Source organism: Ambystoma mexicanum, chromosome 2q, assembly GCF_040938575.1.
Source record: "Ambystoma mexicanum isolate Mex_15411 chromosome 2q, UKY_AmexF1_1, whole genome shotgun sequence".
In the NCBI taxonomy this organism is placed as follows: domain Eukaryota; kingdom Metazoa; phylum Chordata; class Amphibia; order Caudata; family Ambystomatidae; genus Ambystoma; species Ambystoma mexicanum.
Genome location: NC_090924.1, coordinates 1,216,040,243 through 1,216,064,205, shown reverse-complemented (window position 1 = coordinate 1,216,064,205; position 23,963 = coordinate 1,216,040,243). Strand labels below are relative to the sequence as shown.

The 23,963-nt window shown below is 50.4% G+C and overlaps 1 protein-coding gene across 2 annotated transcripts in view; it reads left to right on the top strand.

Annotated features, from left to right (window-relative positions):
• Positions 1-23,963, top strand: part of LOC138570050 (anterior gradient protein 3) — a 209,858-nt gene that overhangs the window by 166,150 nt on the left and 19,745 nt on the right. For both annotated transcript variants that reach the window (XM_069648613.1, XM_069648614.1), the window contains 2 exons: positions 13,215-13,278; positions 14,556-14,639. In XM_069648613.1, the coding sequence (XP_069504714.1) occupies positions 13,215-13,278; positions 14,556-14,639 (148 nt within the window). The remainder of the gene's footprint in view (positions 1-13,214; positions 13,279-14,555; positions 14,640-23,963) is intronic.

The following is a 23,963-nucleotide window of genomic DNA, read 5'->3' as shown; positions in this document are numbered from 1 at the left end:
AAAAAATATTTAAAAATGAAAAATATAGCGCCAAACAAAGAAGATGATCAGCAGCAACCAACAGACAGCTTACCTGCCGCACATGTATAGTCGGGTTCGAGGGATAAAACAAACTGAAAAATATTCTGCAAACTGAAAAATAATCTGCACACACGATGATCCACCTCTCTAAGAAGTAATTAGGGCTGCTATAAATGGGGAGTACAGTTTGGAGGACAAAATTAAATAAAAAATATACTGCAAAATGAAAAATATTGCTTAAAATGAAAAATATTCAGCAACTTCAGCACTCAACATGTAGTTAGACAACTGTACATGTGCAGTCGATTTGAAGGAACAAAACAAAATGAAAAATGTTCAGCAGAATAAAAAATATTATGCTAAAAACACAAGATAAATTGTTGTACCCACCACACAGTGCTGCCCAGGAACATGCATAGAAGGTCAGAGGGACAGCACATAATGAAAAACAAAACGTGAAATGAAAAATGTTCCACGAAACACAAAAAATGTTTGTAGAGAAACAAAACAAAATAAAAAATATACCTCAAAATCAAATATATATTGTGAAAAATGCACAATATTCCACCACAGTCAACAAATCTGTCAACATACAAATAATAGAATCTATTACAAATTAAAGAAATCATTCAGAGAAACATATTTTAAAGAATTATATTTCCAATCAAGAATTATTTGAAGTCAACAAACATTAAGCTTTTGCCTATTATTAACATTAAATAAAACAAGACTTCACTAACAGGATAGTAAAAAAGTCAAATAATCTTATATGTATATCATTAAAGCATATACCAAAAAAATACCAAGATGCCTGTGAAACATACAATGCATTCTTAACACACATGTCACTATGTAAACAATAATTGTAGTATATACATTCATACGGGATGCAGGTTGTGATACCTTTTATTTGACTTACTGAAATCCCTTTGCAAATATGGGACAGAGCATTAGCTTTCGAAGTCACACAGACTTCTTTGTCAGATGGTGCAGTGTGAAATGATTCCTGAAGAGAAGGCCATGGCACAGTTTGTCCTCAAAATGAGGAAAAATACATTGGGCCTCAGTACAAGTTTGCCTGTCCGGTAACAACGGTACCAGTAAGATTGCTGGTACTGTTGTTACCGGACTAGCAAACTACGAGTTCTGCTTGCGGGTGCCTTCCCTCCTGCCAGGTCTGACCTGGCGGGTGTACCGTCAACCACGAGCAGTCCTCTACGGATGCACCAGCACCATTCACGAATGGTGACGGTGCCTCCGGCCTCCCCATTCTCATTGAGTCCTATGGGACTCAAATGGGAATGGGGAGTAATAAATTCCGGCGCCTGGCGATGGGGAAATACAGGGTCTGCCAGGGCTGTAATGCTCCTGTATTGCCCCATTGCCAGGTGCCGGAAGAATTTGCAAGGTCGGTGGCAGCCTGCCGGTTTTACTGCCAAGTCTACCGCCAAACTTGTAATGAGGCCCATTGTAATCTTCATTGGTTGAAGGTACAGTATGCCTGGAATTTGGGCCCAGTATCTACTGTCTTATTTAAAAGTCCAAGACCCTCCTGCAAGCAGGGAACACACACACATAACGGTTTGGAAACAGACACTTTTCTATCTGAAATTTGCATTTAACAAAAGAAAAGTAAAACCAAATAATGCTCACATGTAACTGTTAAGTTAGGCCCAGGTAGTGTTAAAGTGGGCAACAGTAGTTTCCTAAAATCAATGATGTTATTTTAAAAGGCGTATTGAAATGAGAGTTAGTCCAATAAACGATATTAAAACCTGCATCTTGTTTGATTTTAAAACTGGACTTACAAAACGTTGAACGTTTTTCTTTGCACTATGCTCATACTTACATAAAGAACAACCCTGCAACAACATAGATCCATACTACATTTCACAGCAAACAATAAACTAGTCAGTTCCCAGCAACCACTCCATTCAGTTTGACTTTCTTTTTTTGCATTATTTGTTTAGACCCCCGTCCACCCCCACTTTTGTAGAACATGATAGCTGTATACACCACGCCCTCAGGCCGCAGTTATGGACCCTGAAGACCTCGTTTAATGCCCTGTCTCCACTTGGGTCTATAACCTGGTCTTCAGGGCCAATAACTCCTAGTGCGGCCCTTGGGCTCAGTCTATAGAGTTTACGAAAAATATTTGGTTAAAGACAATTGTTTAAGCTAAATCCCTGAAACATTGATAATTTGATTGCTCCTAACCTGAAATATGTAGAATGTTCAAAATAACATTTTTTTTAGTTTCACAGTTCTTTCTTCAATTGTTGTTCAGCTAACTCCTTGACGGGGAATCACAGCAGAGTGACCAAGTACGCGAGAGCCAAAAGTTAAAGGCACTGCCCAAACACTTCATGAATGGTGTAGATTCCAATACATTCCAATCTTTCGTTCACTGGGAACCAATGGAAGACTTTCATGCTTTCTTAGATTCAAGCAGGGTTCGGTTGCTGTATTCAGTATTCTCTGAAATGTCATGAGCTGTTCCTTCAGTATTCCACAGTGTACATTATTTCAGTAGTCCATGTGAAGGGGGATGAGTCCAATGCAGTGATTTGACTGAAGTATCAGGATGGTTTTCATACTTCAACACTGAGTCAACCTGATTGAAAAAGGAAAGCCTCGAATCAAATGGAATTCATAGATTCTTGGCCTGTTTTGAAGGTGAGCCCCCAAAGATGTTATGCAACGAGAAAGGAACTAATTAGAAGTACCTATTTTCTGGAGTAATTGACTGATATGAAAACATATGCTGCTATTTTTCATCCAGTTGTAGAGGAGCTCCAGGAGGGATGTGATGCTATCTCAATAGTTGCCACGCTTCTCCAATTGGATTTGAGAAACACATACAACTAGGTCATTTAGTAGCAGGAGGAATTCTGCAATATCACTATATAAGAAGACACATCACGATCATGCATTTATGAATGAGGAGAAAGCGCTGGAGCAGATGAAAAGAATCTAAAGAGTGGTGGCTAGATAACAGGGGTGGCCAGAGGCATTAGAGGAGGTTGGAGGTGAGGAAGAATAAAGATGAAGTAAGGAGGAAGATCAGCAAAGAAAAATAGGAGGGTGAAAGGCAGAGTGGGAGGGGAAGGGTGGAAGCAGTCGTGACTGTTGAGGAGAGGCTGAAGACCAGTAAAGCAAATATGGTGGTTGGAAAGTATTTTAAAAAAAGAGAGGGTGTGATGCAGATAAATGTGAAAAGAAGAGAGAAGCTTTTGGAGGTGATATATTTGGAGTAGATGAGGAGAATTCAGAGAAGGATATTGCAGGAGAGGACACAAGAGTCCCTATGAAAACGAGTGCTAGAAGGACTAGTGGTGAATTCTAAACCTAAAAATGGTACCCTGGAAAGGGTGGAGGAATGAACACTTTGTGGAATGTTGAGGAGATAAGGGGGAAGCACGAGAATAGAGAGGAGAAGAAGAAGGGGTGAGAAGGGACTCCAAGAGTAACGAGGAGGGAGGTGAAAGAAGACAGAAGGAGGCATAAGTAGAAGCATCAAGAAGGGGCAGAGAGAGAGAATCACCCCTAAACTTAGGGGTGTGACAGGAGGTTGGGTAGTCATGCATGCACATGGTGGAATTTTGAGTAGGTGGAAAGGAGAAAGAGTGAGACGGAGAGAATAAGGTGTGCAGGAAATGTCCTCTTAGGCACAAGACTGTTGTGATTCAGCTTGCCACCAGCCTAGCGGAAACAGCAGTGATATTTTTTCATCGGCACAGAGTTGCAGGAGCAGCGCCATCATCCACTTGCGTGAGGTAAGCCCTAGTGGGCATTGTGTGCTTGCATGTGCTTCCATTGTGTTTCAGGGCAGCAAACACTCTTCGTGACTGTAAATTGCTGGATCAGCCTGGGTAACAAACGTGGTAGTGTTGCACTGCCAAGTTTGTTTCTTTGCCTGTGTGATTCTCAGAAAGCCCAGTTGGGCTATTTGTTCTGGGCAAGCTCCAACTTTGCAAACATGGCCACCGCCTGAGGTAAGCACTTGAGTGCCTGCATTGCCTCACCATCCTCCGCAGTGATTGGCCATAACGTCACTCATATATCCCCAATCAAGGCAGGTGAATGCCGGCCCCCTACAAGGCCCACACTAGTTCCCTGGCCTGCTTCTCCTTCCATTCAGCATGCCCCCAGCCTAGAGGAAACAGCAGCAATCTTATTTGATCAGCATTTGGCCTGCACGAGCAGCAACCTCATCTGCCTGCGTGAGGTAAGCCCTAGTGGGCATTGAGTGGTGCAAGTGCTTCCGTTGTGTTTCAGAGCAGCGAGTGCACTTCCTAACTGTAAATTGCCAGATCAGCCTGGGTAACAACGTGGCAGCATTGCACTGCTGAGTTTGTTTCTCTGTCCGTGTTATTCTCTGAAAACCTAGTCGGGCTGTTTGGTCTGGGCAAGCTCAACTTTGCAAACATGGCCACCGCCTGAGGCAAGAACCGTAGTGCCTTCCCTGCCTCAATATCCTCCACAGTGATTGGCCATAACGTCACTCATCTATGCCCAATCAAGGGAGCCGGCCAGCGAATGCTGGTCCCCTCCAAGGGCCACACTAAGGCCCCGGTCTGGCCCTGTCCGGAGCTGGAGGGAGCCACTCTCCATGCCGCTGCTCCAGAAACTTGGCCCCAGCCCACACTGCTCCATGAACAAACCTACTGTTACCCCCTGCATTCAGTGTCCATGTAAAATCTGCTTCTATACTGTACAGGTAAGTATTCTGGTTTGCTCTGTCCTGCACTACTCTGCCTGGCGGCTTGCTGTATCATGCTCCTTTCCCCTCTTGCCTAACTACAAACTCTAATTTCTGACACTTGGTATATATATCTGCTATAAACCTGATTGTGCTCACTTTCTGCTGCCTGTAAGTGCCTTACTCGAAAGTCGTCTTTAAGCGTGCTTTTAAATCTGTGCCTGCCTGGATGCTAGGCTACTTGGCGAGTTCTAGTGCACTGTGCAGTTCCGCTGTTTGTCTCTCTTTCTCCTCTGCTACTCCCATGGGACTCTATCTCTCCTATCTATTCCAACTGCTATTCTATCACCTATCCTACCTCTCTCATGGAATCTGAAGAAAAAAGCTTTAAAAGGTTCTGCTGGACTCTAACTCAGGCCTACCTATTGCTGAAACCTATGTCAATGCCACTTCCAGGCAGACTAATGCAGACATCCTCTTTTCTGTCCGCTCTCCTGACCTATGGATCCCCCATCTTGCCTCCACTCTCTTCCCTTTCTCCTCCTCATCCATTAATGGTGGCACCACATGGGAAGTACTCCTAGCATACTTCTCATCCTCCACGTGTATCATTAATGTCTATCACAATGGCAGTATCATGGCCCAAGGTTTTCAACCTACTCTTCACCTTCTTGACTGGCGCATGCCCTCTCTCATAAACGTCCTCCCTTCTCCTGCCACTCCTTCTTCCTCCCCTCTCACCTCTCCACTGTAACCGATGGGAGTACCACACCGCTGTAACCCCCCTCTGAAAACTTTAAAAGGTGGTAACCAGCTATACTTAGCTACTCTGAATGCTTGTTCTGCTGCCAAACACTCCTCTGACATCTGTCTCCTTCTTGAAGACTTTGACCTAGACTTCCTCGCTCTTACCGAGACGTGGTTCAATGCCCGTCCTGTCACTGCCCTTGACACTCTCCTTCCTGAGGGCTTCAAAATCCTCTCCAAACACAGACCCAACAGGCCTGGTGGTGGAGTGGCTCAGATCTTCCCTGAGTGGGTCCCGGCCTCCATCATACCTACTTAATCCTACTCTTCTTTTGAATGCCTCGTCTGTAGGCATAGGGTCGTGGCTTCTCTCTCTCTCACCCGTGCCACTATCTACAGGTCCCCTGGCCCTATCTCTCTCTTCCTCTTGGAATGGGCCTGCTCCCTTTCAACCTCTACTTCCAAACTACTCCTCCTTGGTGATGTCAACATCCACCTCAACTCCTTTGAATCATCCACCTCTCAATTCTGTGTCCTCTGTGACTACCTCTCTCTATCTATTCTCCCTTCTGGCCCGACCCACTCTGCCGGTCACACCCTGGACGTCTTCATTTCTGGTGACATCCCTATTCAGAATCTGGTCACCACCCTCCTCTCCAGGTGTGACCACTAACTCCTTTCCTCCTGCCTGGGGTCCCTTGGCCTCTTGGCCCACTATCAGAGCCACCTCCAGCACTGCCAGCCACCTTTGCCATCATCCGACCTATGAAGCGAGTGTCAGTCGCTGCTTTCGCCTCCACCTTCATTCCCACTCCCACTCCGACTTCTGACTCTCCCTCTGACTCTGTCCTTGCTAACCTGCACATCTCCATCTCTAACTCCCTTGAAATCCTTGCCCCTGTTATGAGGATCTGCCTAAAAACATGCTTCCAAGAACAACAGTTGGTATGACTCTGATCTAGCACCTCTTAAAAGCAAGTGCAGAGTTGCTGAACGGAAGTGACAGAACTTGGGTTTACCCTTTGACAAACCGGCCTGCCCTCTGCTCCAAAGGCAATTTGACTTCTCTGTTTGCTCCAAGAAGCAGGCCCACATCCAAGCCAGCATCTCTGGAGCCACTAACAACATGGCCGAACCTTTCAAAATGTGCAAGCAACTCACCAATACAGATGCAGTGTCCACCTCTCTCCTTCCTTCCCAGGCTTTCTGCACCGCTTTTTCCTCCAATTTCACATAAAAAACTCAGGACATCTTGTCTTCACTCTCCTCCACCCCATCTTAACTCCCTCACCTGCTCCCTTGCCCCCCCCTTCAACCACCCTCACTCTCCTCACTCCTGCCCATAGCACCGGATCAGGTCTCTAATGTGGTCTGCTCTATGAAGGTCTCCTCCAAACATGTGCTCCCTAATCTTCCAGAACCATTAAGGACAACCTCTCCTCTCTCACCCCTGCTCTTGCTGACTTCTTTCCTTCTATCCCTCAAGCACTTCCTTGCGCACCCTCTCTTAAAAAAGCCATCTGCTGACCCCTCCTTCCTGGCCAAACATCGCCCTATTTCCACTGCCCCTTTCCTGGGTAAACTCCTGAAGAAGCAAGTCCTCCCCCAACTGGCCCTCCACACTGATTGTGTTGGTCAACCTGGATTCCGGGCATCCAGAGGCATGGAAACTGCTCTCCTGAACACCTGTGAAGCCATGCTCACAAATCTTGACTTTCTCCTGCTGTTCTCATTCTCCTTGATCTCTCCTCTCCCTTTGACACGGTTAACCACTCTATCCTAATAAAACGCCTCTGTGACCCACTCAACATCACTGACCATGCACTGGATTGGCTGACCTCTCTCCTGACTAACTGCCCTTCGCAGCTGCAACTGGGCTCTTTCTCCTCCATCACGTCCCCCAGGATTTTATCCTATCGCCATGGCACTTCATGATCTGTCTTGCCCCTCTTGCTCACCTAATTTCCTCCTTCTCTCCTCATTGGCACAGGAAGTATAGCTCAGTGGCAACGTGCTCCTATTGGAGGCAAGCCGACGCAGAGCAACACAGGTTCGAATCCCGGGTCAGTGCTTAGAAACCTCTTCGGTATTAAGCGCATTGTAAATAACCAATTATGCAATTATATATATTTCCAATGTTATGCCTGTGACACACAGATTTCCTTCAAACTTCCCTCTACTACCTCTACATCCTCTCTGATTCCTGACTGCCAGTCTGCCTTTCAGGCATGGTGTGCGGCTAATGCCTGGAGATCCTTCTCATCAGGACACCTGCACCCTTGTTTCCACCTACCCTCTGGCCACCCTCTCGGGCACTCTACCCCCACCATCCTGTGACGCCAAAAACCTCGGGGTCATCTTCGACTGCACTCTCTCCTTCACCCCTCACATCATGGATCTTACTAAGATGTTCCACTTCCAGCTCCACCTCCTCAGAGTCATTCTTCCTTTCCTCACCTTCACCCAGAAGCACAATGTCTCCAGAGCACTGGTCCACTCCAGGGTGGACTACTGCAGCAGCCTCTTTCTCAATCCCACTCTTTCCTCCCTACGCCCCCTTCAGGTAATCCAGAATAGGGCTGCAAGGCTTATCCTTGGCCTCAATCCCAGGGACTTTATCACTTCGGCCCTAAAGTCCCTCCACTGGCTCCTGGTGGCTACAAGGATCAGATTCAAGACCCTCTACATCATCCACAATGCCTTCTGGGGCCGGGGACCACGCAATCTCCAACTCTCCCTGCCTAAATACTCCCCTGCTAGAGCCCTGCGCAACTCTAACTCCAACTACTTGACTGTGAAATGCCTCTCCAAGCAGAGCGTGGGGGGCATGTCTCTCCTCGGCTGGCCACTCCATTTGGAACAGTCTTCCTGCTCCTCTCAGACTTGAGCCGGACCACCTTAAGTTCCTGAAAATTACTCAAAACTCTGCTGTTCTCTACCTCTTTCCCGCTTTTCCTTCCCTGTTAATCCCCCCACTGCCTCTATGACCGGTGGCCTGATCCTCATGAATCTCACAGGATTCCAGGCCCTTTTTCCCAGTCAATACCAGCACCCTCCTCCACTCTGCACTGCCCTTGTGGGCCCCTGCTTGGGGGCGGCTCTGCATCCCACCCATGAGAGTTGCCTGCACTAGCACTTAGCCTGAGGTTCTCCTCCTTGGCTCCCCCTTAGCACTTCCCTCCTGGGACCTCCACCAGCATTTGTCCACTCCCCTGCCCCCTGCTCCTCCCTCCCCATTTCCTGCACTTTTTCCTCACTGCACTTGCACGGCTGAATGCCACAAGTCCTAGTAGAACCATGACTGTATTTTACTGTTTTTGCTATTGTTATCATTTGCCTTATTCCCTTCCCATTTATCCTTGTGGCGCTTTGAAACACAATTCTGTTGTATAAGGCACCTAACAAATGCACAGTAAAAAAATGAAAGAGGTAGACATAGATGGGGCTCTCGCAAGGACCTCAAGGCAGGATGGTGAAGAAGGCACCCATCCCTGACCAAACCTGTAAAGAAGTGCAGATACCCAAGCCTATTGTTGGATGCAAAGGACATTATCTTCTTGCCCAGCAGTAACTTCCACCCCTACCCTATACCTAACATGCCATGAGACCCAGATGAAGGAGGTTTCACAGGAGATGAAGGCTAGAAGCAGACATTCTGAATCATATGTGTTTAGGAGTCAAGGGAGAAGCAGGACATCATTTAAATAATCCCCTGCCAGATGTGACACTGAGAAGGGAAAATATTGTGGAAAGGGATCACTGGAACAGACGGATAAACAACCAAGATAATTATGTTCTGTGCCCAGAGACTATGGTTTGGAGCATAGAGACTTGTGTTTATACTCAAGAGACATTTGTTTGGAATCCAGAAACATATTATTGAAACCAAGCTAAAGCCAACCTGTACAGTGTCATGAAGCGCATGCACAGACTTTAGCACTATCCTGACTAAGAAAAAAAACAACTTGAAACAAAAGCCTTGTGTCATATATTACATAGCATTCATTACAGTTAACATTTAGAATTTAGGTCTGTGCTTTTCAATTAGTTGTGCTAGTAGGCACATATATAAACGCACTTTCATTGAGGTGGGGGATGAGCTCTTTGAAAATATTCATTAGTTCATCTTTATGCTGGACATAGACAATTGTATTTATTCCACTTGGCTACGAATCGTAAGAAATTAATGCGGGAGTTAACCAATCAGGTCTGTTCTATATGGAACTGAGAGGCACAAGAGCATTAAGGCTGGTGAATGGTTCTCAACTATGGTGCTAAGAAGGACATGAGAACTGAACCTTTGCCTCTTGATGTCCTAAAGCCAAATAGTCGATTGCTGTATTACAAAGATTCTTGGGGTGGTGGAGTATTTGGGCTGTGCCTTTTGTTTCTTTAAAATGGCGGTCCTAATGCATGTTTACAATTCCTGGACCTAGGCAATGCTCGAGGGAGGTGTTCACAAACTGAATCTGAACGTCAATATGACAGAAACCCATGTATTCCCAGTTGCCGAGCATGGTCCAACTACAACAGCTATTTTGGGTACACAGCATCCATAGATGAGAATGATGAAATGAGTGGAGATGATAGTGTGGGGTGAAAAGAGATTTCATTAGAATGTTGGAATGTTGGAGATTGAGTCTGTGCTGTTTTCAGTTTAAAAAAATCAAAACCTTACTGTGCAACTAATCACCTCACCCTATGAATGCTGTTGTTCTCAAATCAGGCTACTTTTGCACAGTTCATTGGAACTGTTTCACGCTCACTGTAACCAAGAGCTAAATTATGTTTCTAAACTAGATCTCTTCATGTAACTAAGACAATATTGTATCATGCTCACTGTAACCAAGAGCCAAGCATCCCTTTGTAACTAAGTCAAATATGTGCAAATAAGACAATCTCTGCAACAGCGCCTCGATGCCCGTGGGCTGTTAGTGCGCTTTACAAATACAAATAAATAAAATAAATAAAAAATAAAAAGACATATTTCAGGTAGTTCTAGCAGAGTTCATTGCAGTCAAGAGTGATGTCCTTGAAGATTGTGGATCTGTTAACACATGATTTGTTAAAGTAATTCTGACATAAACTTGAAGGCTTTCATGATCATAGTTGTATAAAAAAGGTGTTGTAAATTGCCTCTTTTGAGCAATGGAGAGCCTTCCAGGACAGTGTACAATGTGCACGTTTCTTTGAATGTGTGCCCTAGCTGCACTATTTTGGATAGGAACCAGTCAAGTTACATGACACAGATATCATGGGTAACCTTGTAGCAGCCATTGTTCCAGGCTGGTCCACGATGCTGTGGTGTTGGGAAATCTGGGAGGAAACGGGGGCAAAATACTACAGTTCTACTAAATAAATTGAAAAGATGGATTGACCAGGAAGGTATTCTTAGCTACTCCCAATATAGCTCTAACCCAGGTTTTGGAACTACTCAAAGTTGTCGCAATATGGTATTAATCATCACCAAACATCATAAAGATGAGGCTATTTTCCTAGCTTTTATAGATTTGTCAAGAGCATTCGGTTGAGCGGATAAAGTTCTTTTGTGGGAAACACTGACTATATGGGGCGTCAACTCACAATTATTGAGTAACCCCATTCAACTTCGAATATTATGGCCTATGTAGCTTATACTAGAGATCATGCTCAAACCACTTTTTCCCATTTCAGCCGGTGTGAGACAGGGTATGTTATTTAACCTATAGATTAAAGGATTAGAAAGGTACCCATTACCATTGATATCAGATATACCCCATGCTAATAACAGACCCATTCATGTCTTGCATAGTTGGGTGATGCCATCCTACTGGCACATAGACCTTTAGCATTAAATACAATATAAACTGAATATAATGGTTAAGTGACATTTTGTCAGAAGGAAATGTATGTAACTAAAACTCAGGTTATGCAATGTAAAACATGTAATTCAAAATCCCTATCTTTTTCTGTAGATAATTGTGGTTATCCGAAGTTGATTCTTTAGATTATTTTGGAGTTAGAGTTCATACAAAGAACACATGGTGCAGCCATATCAGGAAGGTGGCTGAATGTACGTGCCAGGCAATGTACGGAAGAGATTCGTTCTCCGCACTGTATGGCAGGAATGAAGTTGCCCCCACCATTGAGTAATATTTAGCCAATACCACTTAATCACATCCTCGTTGCCATTTTGCTAAATGCTATTCATTGTCTCCACACGGATAAATCCTTCTTTTCACTTGTATCTAAATGTGTAGATTACAGCTGCACTGCCCCTTCCATGACCTTCACCAGCCACCTCCTTTCACACCATAGCATTCCCTCCTAACCTTCCTTTGGATGGTGAACGACCTCACCATTCTTAAATCTCTATAGAGCATGTTTTAACTATTGACATACAAACCTTAACTACGCACATGCCTTATCTCTATACTTACAGGCACATGAGCCCCATGACATTGCAACCATGAAACAAGCAAGGAGGATAACAATTATTGAAACCAAATGGTGTGTGAATTTGGCTATTTTTGAAATATATCCCATTCTGAGAAATTACTCCATTATGATTAAACTTATTTTAGGAATTAGCAGCCAACACGTGGTTGGACAGGTGTACTGTGTGGATTGAGCTGCTACAGTGTTACCTGTGTACGCTGCTGAGCTTGAATTCATGAGACATCTCTAGCATGTGCACCTCACTGCACACAGAACACAATGCAATAACATTGAATGCTGTCATTGTGAGTCTCATTGGTTAGTAAAAAGCACGAGCTTATGTCCTTTCCTCTTGGGATTCCCAAAGGGTCCTGTAAATGCACGTTGCAATTCAGAATGTTGGTTTTAAGTTTGCAAAACTACAGAATTGGATTTGCGTTTCTGTTGGTTTTTCAAAATGCAGAACCAGTTGGTGTGCATGGGAGATGTATGGCTACCATGTGGAGCAGGAATACTGTGAGATTTCCTTTGCGGTCGGGTGGGCAGTAAGGTGTTAGTAGCACACCCAATCTTTGCTTCACCTCCTTCCTTTTATGTTGTGAACAGCGGAGAGTTCAGCAACTTTTAGATGTTCATTGATTGGTTTCTGCGTTCAACATGTTCAAATCAGCTTAATATATCTTTAGAAGGCAATATTGAATCAGAGAGTTCTGTTTACAAATTGTATTTTCTTCACGGGTGCATGATAGGAAATATACTATGATATCTAGTATATGGAAAGGGGTCGTACAGTTTCTTTTAGATGGGAGTCGATGCCATCTTTCAGTGGTACGACGTACTTTCATTGTCTGCCTTTTCATCCCCAGGCTTTTCAAAGTGCACATTCCATCGAATGTGCTTATTGAATTTTTTAAGGGGGGGGGGGCAGATAAGGGTTTGGGCGGGTGGATAATGGCAAAAAATAAGTGTGCGAGGAGGTTTTGGGGGGGTACCCACCCCATATTTTTTTTTTTTTAAACGATGACCACATTCGATGGAATGTGCACATTTAAAAGCCTGGGGATGAAAAGGCAGGCGATGAAATGACATGGAACCCTTTCAGTATTCTCAGTATTCTTATCCTTGGTTAGAGCATACCACTAACACTAGTGGGGCACAGCACTTTCTAAAATAGAAGTAATATGTTCTAACATAATGCAAAACGCGACATTTGGGGTAATAATATACACGTTTGAAACAACTTTTTGTGCATTTGAACTGAATATAAAACTAATGAAATTAAATGTTTGAAAAGTAACAAATTTATTTTGCTTTATTTTTATGTCAGCATGAAACCACTGACAAAAATCTGTCACCTGATGGACAATACGTTCCCCGAGTAATGTTTGTCGGTAAGTACATTATATAAAAGCCATGACTTTAATTTGAAGATGCACAGCTATCCTGGAAAGGCAATGTATATACCACAATGTAATGTAAGTTGAACGCAATCAATTAATATAATAATATAGTGCCAACATAAGTATTAGAAACTCTTCTGAGTGCTAGGGACACGGCAACACATTATGCAGCTTTCGAAGATGCACCCACCCTATTGTGGTTAAGAATATAGACAATTCAGATGAAACTGATTTTTAATGGCAATAAGCATGATAAGCCAAGATGAAGTGTTGACCTCAAATAGCGTATTATCACTGCCGATATAACTTAAGCCGTTTTCGTTAGCAAAAGATGTTGCCCTGAATAATTGCATCACACAAAGATTATTTTACATCTTTCTATGTTTGTAAAACATTGACTTTTTTTATCTTTAACCAGGAAAATAATACAAATTGCTAAAAATTCATTCTGCGTGGATCTTGTTCATTGGGGATCAGATGGTAGAAATTAAAACATGACACCAGAGCATTAAAACACAAAAGAAAACCCAGGGACGTATTACTAAATATTTGCAATGATTCAGTGCAGAAGTTATGCCATTCAAAGCATGGCACTACTGAAGCAATGCATTGAACCAATACATATTCCCAGTGGTAGAAACTTTGCCCAAGCACAAAGACATTGACCTGCTATGGCACTATATGTTTGTAATATGGGCACAGGAGTGCTAAAATAAGGATGGGGGAAGTTTCAGCGATATAGAAAATACCAAATAGTGACTGGTTCCCAGTTGATTTGATTTCCTGATCTAGGATTGTATTGGCTGCAACCACGGCACAACAATGTGAAAGAGAGGCAGCATTCTCCCGTCACCATCTCCCTGATGCAGCTGCTGCCAATTTGCAAACTCCCTCCCCCCACTCTCAATCACTTTACAACACGCTGTCATCTCTGCTGCCCCACAGCAATATGTGCTTCACTCCTGGGGGATAGCTACTGTCCCTTTCAAACCACAGTGTGGCTACCCATACCTGAGAGCTGTGCTTTTTCTAGCTTCGGTCTTCTAGCTCCAACTCTCTCCAGATCAGACGCTTCTCCAAGCAAAGAGTTGGGGGTAAATCTCTCTTCTCTGCAGGGGAGCCCACATTCCATGTCTTCCCCTCTCTCAAATCAATCTGTTTTGATTGGTGCTGATTGTAAACATGTAAAGTTGAAATTTACAGCAAGCAGGACGATTGTTTGTTAAATAATTGTTTGTGTAGCTTATCACTCTGATCCTCTTTTGCAGACCCTACTCTAACTGTGAGAGCAGACATCACTGGAAGATATTCAAATCGACTATACACTTATGAACCCCAGGATCTACCCCTCTGTAAGTATTTTATAATTGTCTTCTCTTTTTGATTTTGCTCATATATACCAGAAAAGATGTTCTTCTTCATTACTCATAAAGAATCCTCAAATGGAGCAGGGTGGGCAGCCCTCCAGTGATATTGCCAAATCCCAAAACCCTTTGACTGCAACCCCTCCAAAAAATCCCAGACTGCTAGAGCCCAAACAAAACAAAGGTTTTGGTTCTGGACAGTTGGACATATCATGTGAAGCAAACGGTCCATGTTCTTAGAAGCCAAAATATGCCCATCTGTACAATTTGAGAGTTAGATTAATTCTGAGACTGACAGATGAAAGAGAACAATTAGATAAGAAGACAAAGAACGTTCTAGCCATCTATTATTCCAAGACTCAGGACAAAAATTGAAGCCAAAGTAGTCAAATCTGGCCACATGGAGTGAGGTATTTACCCATTGCAAAATTTAAACAAAATAAAAATAACATCAACATGCTGAAAGGTACTTCTGAAGCCTCATAACTGACAGTTATATTTTTAACACAATGCAGTCTATATCAGTTTTAAATTACTGGCCCCTATTTTCTGACTTTTTGTATCTTTTTTCCCGTACTTTAAAAAGAACTGGGTCTCACTGTTCTCCAAAATGTACCCTGAGTCACTTCTTATGAGTACTGTGGACATTAAACTTATGCTCTTTGACGTTTGCATTCATTTACAGGGTAATTCATAGAAATTCGCACAAAAGTGGCGCACGCGACTGGCGCACAGCATGCCCGTGCGAATGTCTGCGCCAGCCGCGTGCGCTAAAATCGATTTCCGCGCACAGCGTATTCATGGATTTTCGCATCCAAAACCAGCCGTGGCGCAGCGTGGCGCAGCGACCCTGCAGCAGTGCCAGTTACGCCCCCAAGAACGCCCCCGCGCAAGGAAAAGCCTTCAAAATCCCCAAATAATCGCAAAGGGCTGCGCTAACCCTGGACCAGTTCACAGGGCTGGCAAACAGCAAACGCCAAGCGGGGAACGTGTATTTCAGTGGTTCGCGGGAAGTCCTGTGTACGTGTGCATCAGGGGTGCGCGGGAAGTTCCACACGCAAAATCTGCAGGGTACATGTATTTCAGGGGTGCGCGGGAAGTTCCACAAGGGATTTCAGCAGGGTATGTGTATTTCAGGGGTGCGCGGGAAGTTCCGCACGCGATTCCATCAGGGTACGTGTATTTCAGGGGTGCGCGGGAAGTTTCACACACGATTGGCCCCGTGCAAGCAGGGTACGTGTATTTCAGGAGTGCGCGGGAAGTTCCACACGCGATATCAGCAGGGTACGTGTAGTTCAGGGGTGCGCTGGAAGTTCCACACGCGATTCCATCAGGGTACGTGAATTTCAGGGGTACGCAGGAAGTTCCACACGCGATTGGCCCCGTGCGAGCAGGGTACGTGTATTCCAGGGGTGCGCGGGAAGTTCCACACGCGATTTCAGCAGGGTATGTGTATTGCAGGGGTGCGCGGGAAGTTCCACACGTGATTATAGCAGGGTACGTGTATTTCAGGGGTTCTGGGGAGTACTACACGTGAATTGGCCGTGTGGGTCCTCCCAGGTGTCCGCTCTACAACCTCCACGGCCCCTGCAGGCAGCCCACACCACGGGGGACTACCCTGCACCCCTGCTCATGTCCCGCAGGCAGCCCATCCACCATGGGCATGACTCCCAGCCAACCCACATGTCACCTTGCACTACTGATCAACAATGCATGTCTCCCACCACCCCCACCCCCCAGCAGTGCAGGGGCAGCCTCCACCAGGCCCCCACCAATGTCTACCACCACCCCCACGCCCCAGCCAACAGTGGCAGCCTCCACCAGGCCCCCACTCATGTCTCCCACCACCCCCACCCCCCAGCAGTGCAGGGGCAGCCTCCACCAGGCCCCCACCCAGGTCTACCACCACCCCCACCCCCCAGCCACCAGGGGCAGCCTCCACCAGGCCCCCACTCATGTCTTCCACCACCCCACCCCCCAGCAGTGCAGGGGCAGCCTCCACCAGGCCCCCACTCATGTCCCCCTGCACCCCCACCCCCAGCAGTGCAGGGGCAGCCACCACCAGGCCCCCACCCATGTCTACCACCACCCCCACCCCCCAGCCACCAGGGGCAGCCTCCACCAGGCCCCCACTCATGTCTCCCACCACCCCCACCCCCAGCAGTGAGGGGCAGCCTCCACCAGGCCCCCGCTCATGTCTCCCACCACCCCCACCCCCAGCAGTGCAGGGGCAGCATCCACCAGGCCCCCACTCATGTCCCCCTGCACCCCCACCCCCCAGCAGTGCAGGGGCAGCCTCCCCCAGGCCCCCACTCATGTCTACCACCACCCCACCCCCCAGCCACCAGGGGCAGCCTCCACCAGGCCCCCACTCATGTCTACCACCACCCCCACCCCCCAGCCACCAGGGGCAGCCTCCACCAGGCCCCCACTCATGTCCCCCTGCACCCCCACCCCCCAGCAGTGCAGGGGCAGACTCCACCAGGCCCCCACCCATGTCTCCCATCACCCCTACCCCCCAGCAGTCAGGGGCACCCTCCACCAGGCCCCCACCCATGTCTACCACCACCCCCACCCCCCAGCCACCAGGGGCAGCCTCCACCAGGCCCCCACTCATGTCCCCCTGCACCCCCAGCCACCAGGGGCAGCCTCCACCAGGCCCCCACTCATGTCTCCCACCACCCCCACCCCCAGCAGTGCAGGGGCAGCCTCCAACAGGCCCCCACTCATGACCCCCTGCACCCCCACCCCCCAGCAGTGCAGGGGCAGCCTCCCCCAGGCCCCCACTCATGTCTACCACCACCCCCACCCCCCAGCCACCAGGGGCAGCCTCCACCAGGCCCCCACTCATGTCTACCACCACCACCACCCCCCAGCCACCAGGGGCAGCCTCCACCAGGCCCCCACTCATGTCCCCCTGCAGCCCCACCCCCCAGAAGTGCAGGGGCAGCCTCCACCAGGCCCCCACCCATGTCTCCCACCACCCCCTAACCCCCAGCAGTCAGGGGCACCCTCCACCAGGACCCACCCATGTCTACCACCACCCCCACCCCCCAGCCACCAGGGGCAGCCTCCACCAGGCCCCCACTCATGTCCCCCTGCACCCCCACCCCCCAGCAGTGCAGGGGCACCCTCCACCAGGCCCCCACCCATGTCTACCACCACCACCACTCCCCAGCCACCAGGGGCGCAGCCTCCACCAAGCCCCCACTCATGTCTCCCACCGCCCCCACCCCCCAGCAGTGCAGGGGCAGCCTCCACCAGGCCCCCACTCATGTCCCCCTGCACCCCAACCCCCCAGCAGTGCAGGGGCAGCCTCCTCCAGGCCCCCACTCATGTCCCCCTGCACCCCCACCCCCCAGCAGTGCAGGGGCAGCCTCCACCAGGCCCCACCCATTTCTCCCACCACCCCCTACCCCCCAGCAGTCAGGGGCACCCTCCACCAGGCCCCCACCCATGTCCCCCTGCACCCCGACCCCCCAGCAGTGCAGGGGCAGCCTCCACCAGGCCCCCACTCATGTCCCCCCGCACCCCTGCCCCCCAGCAGTGCAGGGGCACCCTCCACCAGGCCCCCACTCATGTCTACCACCACCCCTACCCCCCAGCCACCAGGGGCAGCCTCCACCTGGCCCCCACTCATGTCCCCCTGCACCCCCACCCCCCAGCAGTGCAGGGGCAGCCTCCACCAGGCCCCCACCCATGTCTCCCACCACCCCCTACCCCCCACCAGTCTGGGGCACCCTCCACCAGACCCCACCCATGTCTACCACCACCCCGATCCCCCTGCCACCAGGGGCAGCCTCCACCAGGCCCCCACTCATGTCCCCCTGCACCCCCACCCCCCAGCAGTGCAGGGGCACCCTCCACCAGGCCCCCACTCATGTCTACCACCACCCCCACCCCCCAGCCACCAGGGGCAGCCTCCACCTGGCCCCCACTCATGTCCCCCTGCACCCCCACCCCCCATCAGTGCAGGGGCAGACTCCACCAGGCTCCCACCCATGTCTCCCACCACCCCCTACCCCCCAGCAGTCAGGGGCACCCTCCACCAGGCCCCCACACATGTCTACCACCACCCCCACCCCCCAGCCACCAGGGGCAGCCTCCACCAGGCCCCCACTCATGTCCCCCTGCACCCCCACCCCACAGCAGTGCAGGGGCACCCTCCACCAGGCCCCCACCCATGTCTACCACCACCCCCACCCCCCAGCCACCAGGGGCAGGCTCCACCAGGCCCCCACTCATGTCTCCCACCACCCCCACCCCCCAGCAGTGCAGGGGCAGCCTCCACCAGGCCCCCACCCATGTCCCCCTGCACCCCCACCCCCCAGCAGTGCAGGGGCAGCCTCCACCAGGCCCCCACTCATGTCCCCCTGCACCCCCACCCCCCGGCAGTGCAGGGGCAGCCTCCACCAGGCCCCCACCCATGTCTCCCACCACCCCCTACCCCCCAGCAGTCAGGGGCACCCTCCACCAGGCCCCCACCCATGTCCCCATGCACCCCGACCCCCCAGCAGTGCAGGGGCAGCCTCCACCAGGCCCCCACCCATGTCTCCCACCAACCCCTACCCCCCAGCAGTCAGGGGCACCCTCCACCAGGCCCCCACCCATGTCTACCACCACCCCCACCCCCACCCCCAGCAGTGCAGGAGAAGCCTCCACCAGGCCCCCACTCATGTCCCCCTGCACCCTCACCCCCAGCAGTGCAGGGGCAGCCTCCACCAGGCCCCCACTCATGTCTACCACCACCCCCACCCCCCAGTCACCAGGGGCAGCCTCCACCAGGCCCCCATTCATGTCTACCACCACCCCCACCCCCCAGCCACCAGGGGCAGCCTCCACCAGGCCCCCACTCATGTCCCCCTGCACCCCCACCCCCCAGCAGTGCAGGGGCAGCCTCCACCAGGCCCCCACCCATGTCTCCCACCACCCCCAACCCCCCAGCAGTCAGGGGCACCCTCCACCAGGCCCCCACCCATGTCCCCTTGCACCCCCACCCCCCAGCAGTGCAGGGGCAGCCTCCTCCAGGCCCCCACCCATGTCTCCCACCACCCCCTACCCCTCAGCAGTCAGTGGCACCCTCCACCAGGCCCCCACCCATGTCCCCCTGCACCCCCACCCCCCAGCAGTGCAGGGGCAGCCTCCACCACGCCCCCACTCATGTCTCCAACCACCCCGACCCCCCAGCACTGTGGGGCACCTGCCAGCAGGCCCCCACTCATGTCCAACTCATGTACCCCTGCACTCCCACCCCCCAGCACTGTGGGGCACCTGCCAGCAGGCCCCCACTCATGTCCAAGTCATGTCCCCCTGCACCCCCACCCCCCAGCACTGTGGGGCACCTGCCAGCAGGCTCCCACCCATGTCACAATCTAGATCCCTGGTCCCTATGGTCAGCCTCCAAATGCAAAACACCCACCAGAGTACTGCATCCACCCACTTATAATTGGCAATTACATGACAGAACACCAATTGCAAGTTCCGAAACAAACACATTTCCCTCGCATACACCCAATGGGTGTCAGTGAATCTCAAAAGCCATGTCATGATATGCATTAAACCAATGAGATGATACTACACATTGAAGTTTGATAAAAAAAATATGTATTGAAGGAAACATAAATAGAATCAAAAATAAAGAAACAGAAATGGGAATGTACAAAAATGAAAAGAAGCATGTCCGTGAAAAAAAGCAAAACCAAAAATCAAAATCCAAAGTAATGGTGTCCAAAGTCACTGTCCAGAAAACAAAATCCAATGGAAAATAAAATAGAAAGCCATTGCTCCATGGTTAAAATGTGAAAGAAAAATACAATCCAACAGTGAACTATGTACATACGAACAAGCCAGGGTCCATTATCCCAACAAAAGAAAGGAAACCTATCTAACTACACTGACTAATAAAATAAACTATATACAAAAATGTGGCCAATGTCCGAAAGGTCCAAAATAAATCCTAAAAAAAATGAAACCTAACACTACCTACATACCTATGTACAGGGGCAGCGGGCTAGTTTGACGGCTCACTTGTGGATGTCCCGGGCCAGGGCATCATCGAACTCCTGCTCAATGTCCCGGAGGCGGTCCTCCTCCATGGCCCCGAGTGTCCGCAGGGCCGTCGACGTGTTCACCTCCAAATCCCTGCGTATTGCCTCGAGGCACTCAGCCCGCCTCAGGGCCCTCCGCATGGAGTTCTCCGCCCTGACCATTGTGAGCCGTGCCTCTTCCGCCCGCTGCCGCTCCGCATCTATGGCGTGGCCCAACCGCTGCCACACGGAAGACACTCTCTGTCCTGGGTCCTCCTGCCCTCCGGCCGATGCCTGCCCCTCCGATGTTGAAGGCCCCGAGCCTTCATGGCTCCCACCACGTTGCTGCTGCTGCTGTGCCTCTGCCCATGCACTGCCTCCTGCTGCCTGCACATCCTCCGCCGGCTGGGGTGCAGTCGTTGATGTGGCCAGCCCTGCTGGACGTCCGACTCCCGACTGTGGCAGGGATGCCTCCTCCACTAGCCTGGCCGCACCGTCAGAGGCAGCTCCACAGGGCACCCAGGTGACTGATGGGTGGGAAGATGGCACGGAGGACGACTGGCGCGTATGGGGTTCAGTTGAGGAGGGGGTCGTAGCAAGCCCCATCATATGGAGGAATCCGGCCTGGGTGACCTGTCCCAGCAGGCTGACGTGGTCAGCGAGCCATTCGAGATGACGTGCAGTCTCCTCATGAAAAGACTGCAGGTCACCTCGCATGGCCCGTTGACGCAACGCCACACCACTCAGAACAGGCTCAACCCGGACCCGGATAGCCACGTCCGTAGGCAGAGGAAGGCCAGTTGTCGTGAGCTCATCCCCTGCCTGAAAACGGGTCTGGACGAAGGCATCCCTGCTGGTGCAAGATGATGCAGGGACAGGATCAGGGACAGGATTGCACACAGGCACCTCCGCGGCGGCCAGTGCTGCCTCCTGTCCCTGGTCCTGCACTGCACCACTAGCACAGGTGTGATCCCCACCTCCAGACCCCATCTCTGTTGTTGCACGGCCTCCTCCTCCACCAAACCCCCCACCAACCTGGATGACTCCATGCCATCTTCCCCCGTTGGGCCCTGTGGGGTCCCAGCTGCCCCTTCTGCTGCCGAGGAGTCCAACTCCAACCTCCGCCTCTTGGACCTCCCCCCGGCAGCTGCGGCCTGGGACGCGGCACCGGACTCCTCACTCCCCGCCGAGATGACAACATGGGAGGGGAGCCGGGCCTTGCGTCTCTGGCTGGCGGTGGGATCCCCGCCGCTGTGCTCCACAGCACCTTCTCTGCCCTCTTCGTCAGTTGACGCTGCAGACAGGGAGAAATAAAACACAGGCATCAGGGCACTGTACAATGGACACATACACACATGACAGTTGTACATGAGTGGCATTGGCAAACCTCAGACATGTCATCACAATCCCCAAAACACATGTCATTTCAACTCGCACACATGAGCCATACCACAGCCATATCACAACTGCCAGCACCATCCTTACACATACAACAGCATGAGCAGGCAAAGGTGAGCCAGACATCACATGCAACACAGGAAGTGCACCACACATCTACACACACCACCACACTTGCATGCATGTGTACACCTCTGCCAAGTGTCGCAGTGTTCAGATGGGCATCCATGTCACATCTGCCCATCAGGCTTCCACATACCGCTGTCACATGCATCCATGTTGCATCACTGTTGCACCCTTGTCAAATACACACACATGCACATGTACACAGTGCTGATACATGCAGCTGAAAATAACATAGATGCGTGACATCACGGACATGTCTGCTTACATACACATTCATCCAAACATGTGTGCCCACACAACTGCATTTGGCATGCAAGCCTACACACACAAGCACCATCCATGTCTCACACATTCCAGCCCTTGCATGTGTTAGCCCCACAGCCCTGTACACCCCCACCCATACTCAACCCCATACAACCAGATGTGCAACCTGCACACTACTGAAAAATCACCACACGCACAGCTCAAAATCAGGATGCATGTACACTTACCGCTCGACTCCAGACGGGTCTGCCTCTCAAGGACCTGGACGTGGAGCGCTGGGGATATGCGTTCCAGGACCCTCATCTGTTCTTCCGACAAGTGGCCCCGGCGCCCCTTGGCATCCGCTTCCTTCAAGAGGCGCCGGGCCTTGTTCAGGGTCCTGGACCTCAAGTCCTCCCAGCGCTTCTTGACATGTTAGAAGTCGCGGACTGCCACCCCCTCCGTGTTGATGGCAGTCACGGTGTCAGTCCAGATCCGAGTCCGTCCTTCCTTGTCGGCGCGGGAACTTCCGAAGAGGGCATCATATTGCCCCAGGACTTGCTCCACCAGGACACCAACTTCGGTGGCACTGAAGCTGGTGCTCCTCTGCCTCTCTGGCCGGGGGTTGTCAGTGGTCTCAGATGGTGTTTGCCCCGACATGACAACCCCAGAGGCAGGAGTGGGTGGGCAACTGGGTCCTGGGGCTGGGCTGTGGACCGATGGAATCCCAGTCGGGAGTCTTCGGTTCCAGCAGGGGTGGTCACACAACAGCACCCCTGGCTGATGTGCAGGCAGCAAATGGCAGGGCACATGGGCAGCAGGCAGCAGCAGATGGCAGGTGGGAGCGTGCTCGGGGCTCTGGGGGGCAGTAGTTCGGCCTTCTGGGCAGGAGCGTGGTCATCCGTGTGCTTATGCGTGGCCAGCTTGATACGGAGTGATTTGGCACGTGAAAATCCTGCATGTCTGCGTGTAAATCGAGGAAAGGCCCTTAGCGCGTTTGCACGTCAGCACGCATATGCGATTTCATTGGACCAAAGGCCCTTAGCGCGTGAGCGCGTCTGTGACGTGAGGCGCGCAGGCGTTTCCTTCATTACACGTGATGACAGAGCACACGTGGATTTCCACCAATCGCGTGTGGAACTTCCTGCGCACCCCAGAAATACACGTACCCAGGCCAATCGTGTGTACGCTCACTTCCCTCCGATTACACGCGATGACACTCGGACGTGCAGTTTTACCACGTGTGCTCGCATATGCAATTTCATTGGCCCAAAGGCCACCATGCGCAGCTGTGACGTCACGCGCATGGCCATAGAGAATGGCGCGTGTAAAAATGAAGAGATACACGTCCGAGTGTCAAAGCGCGTAATTGGTGGAAATGGCCTCATTGCGTATGCGCGTCTGTGACGTGTGTATAAAAGGTACGTGTAGAACGCCATTTCCTTGTACGTGCTTTTCGTGGAGAGCGAGTGAGTGAAATCTGTACTTCTTGTCAGTTCACACGCGATTTACTTCACAG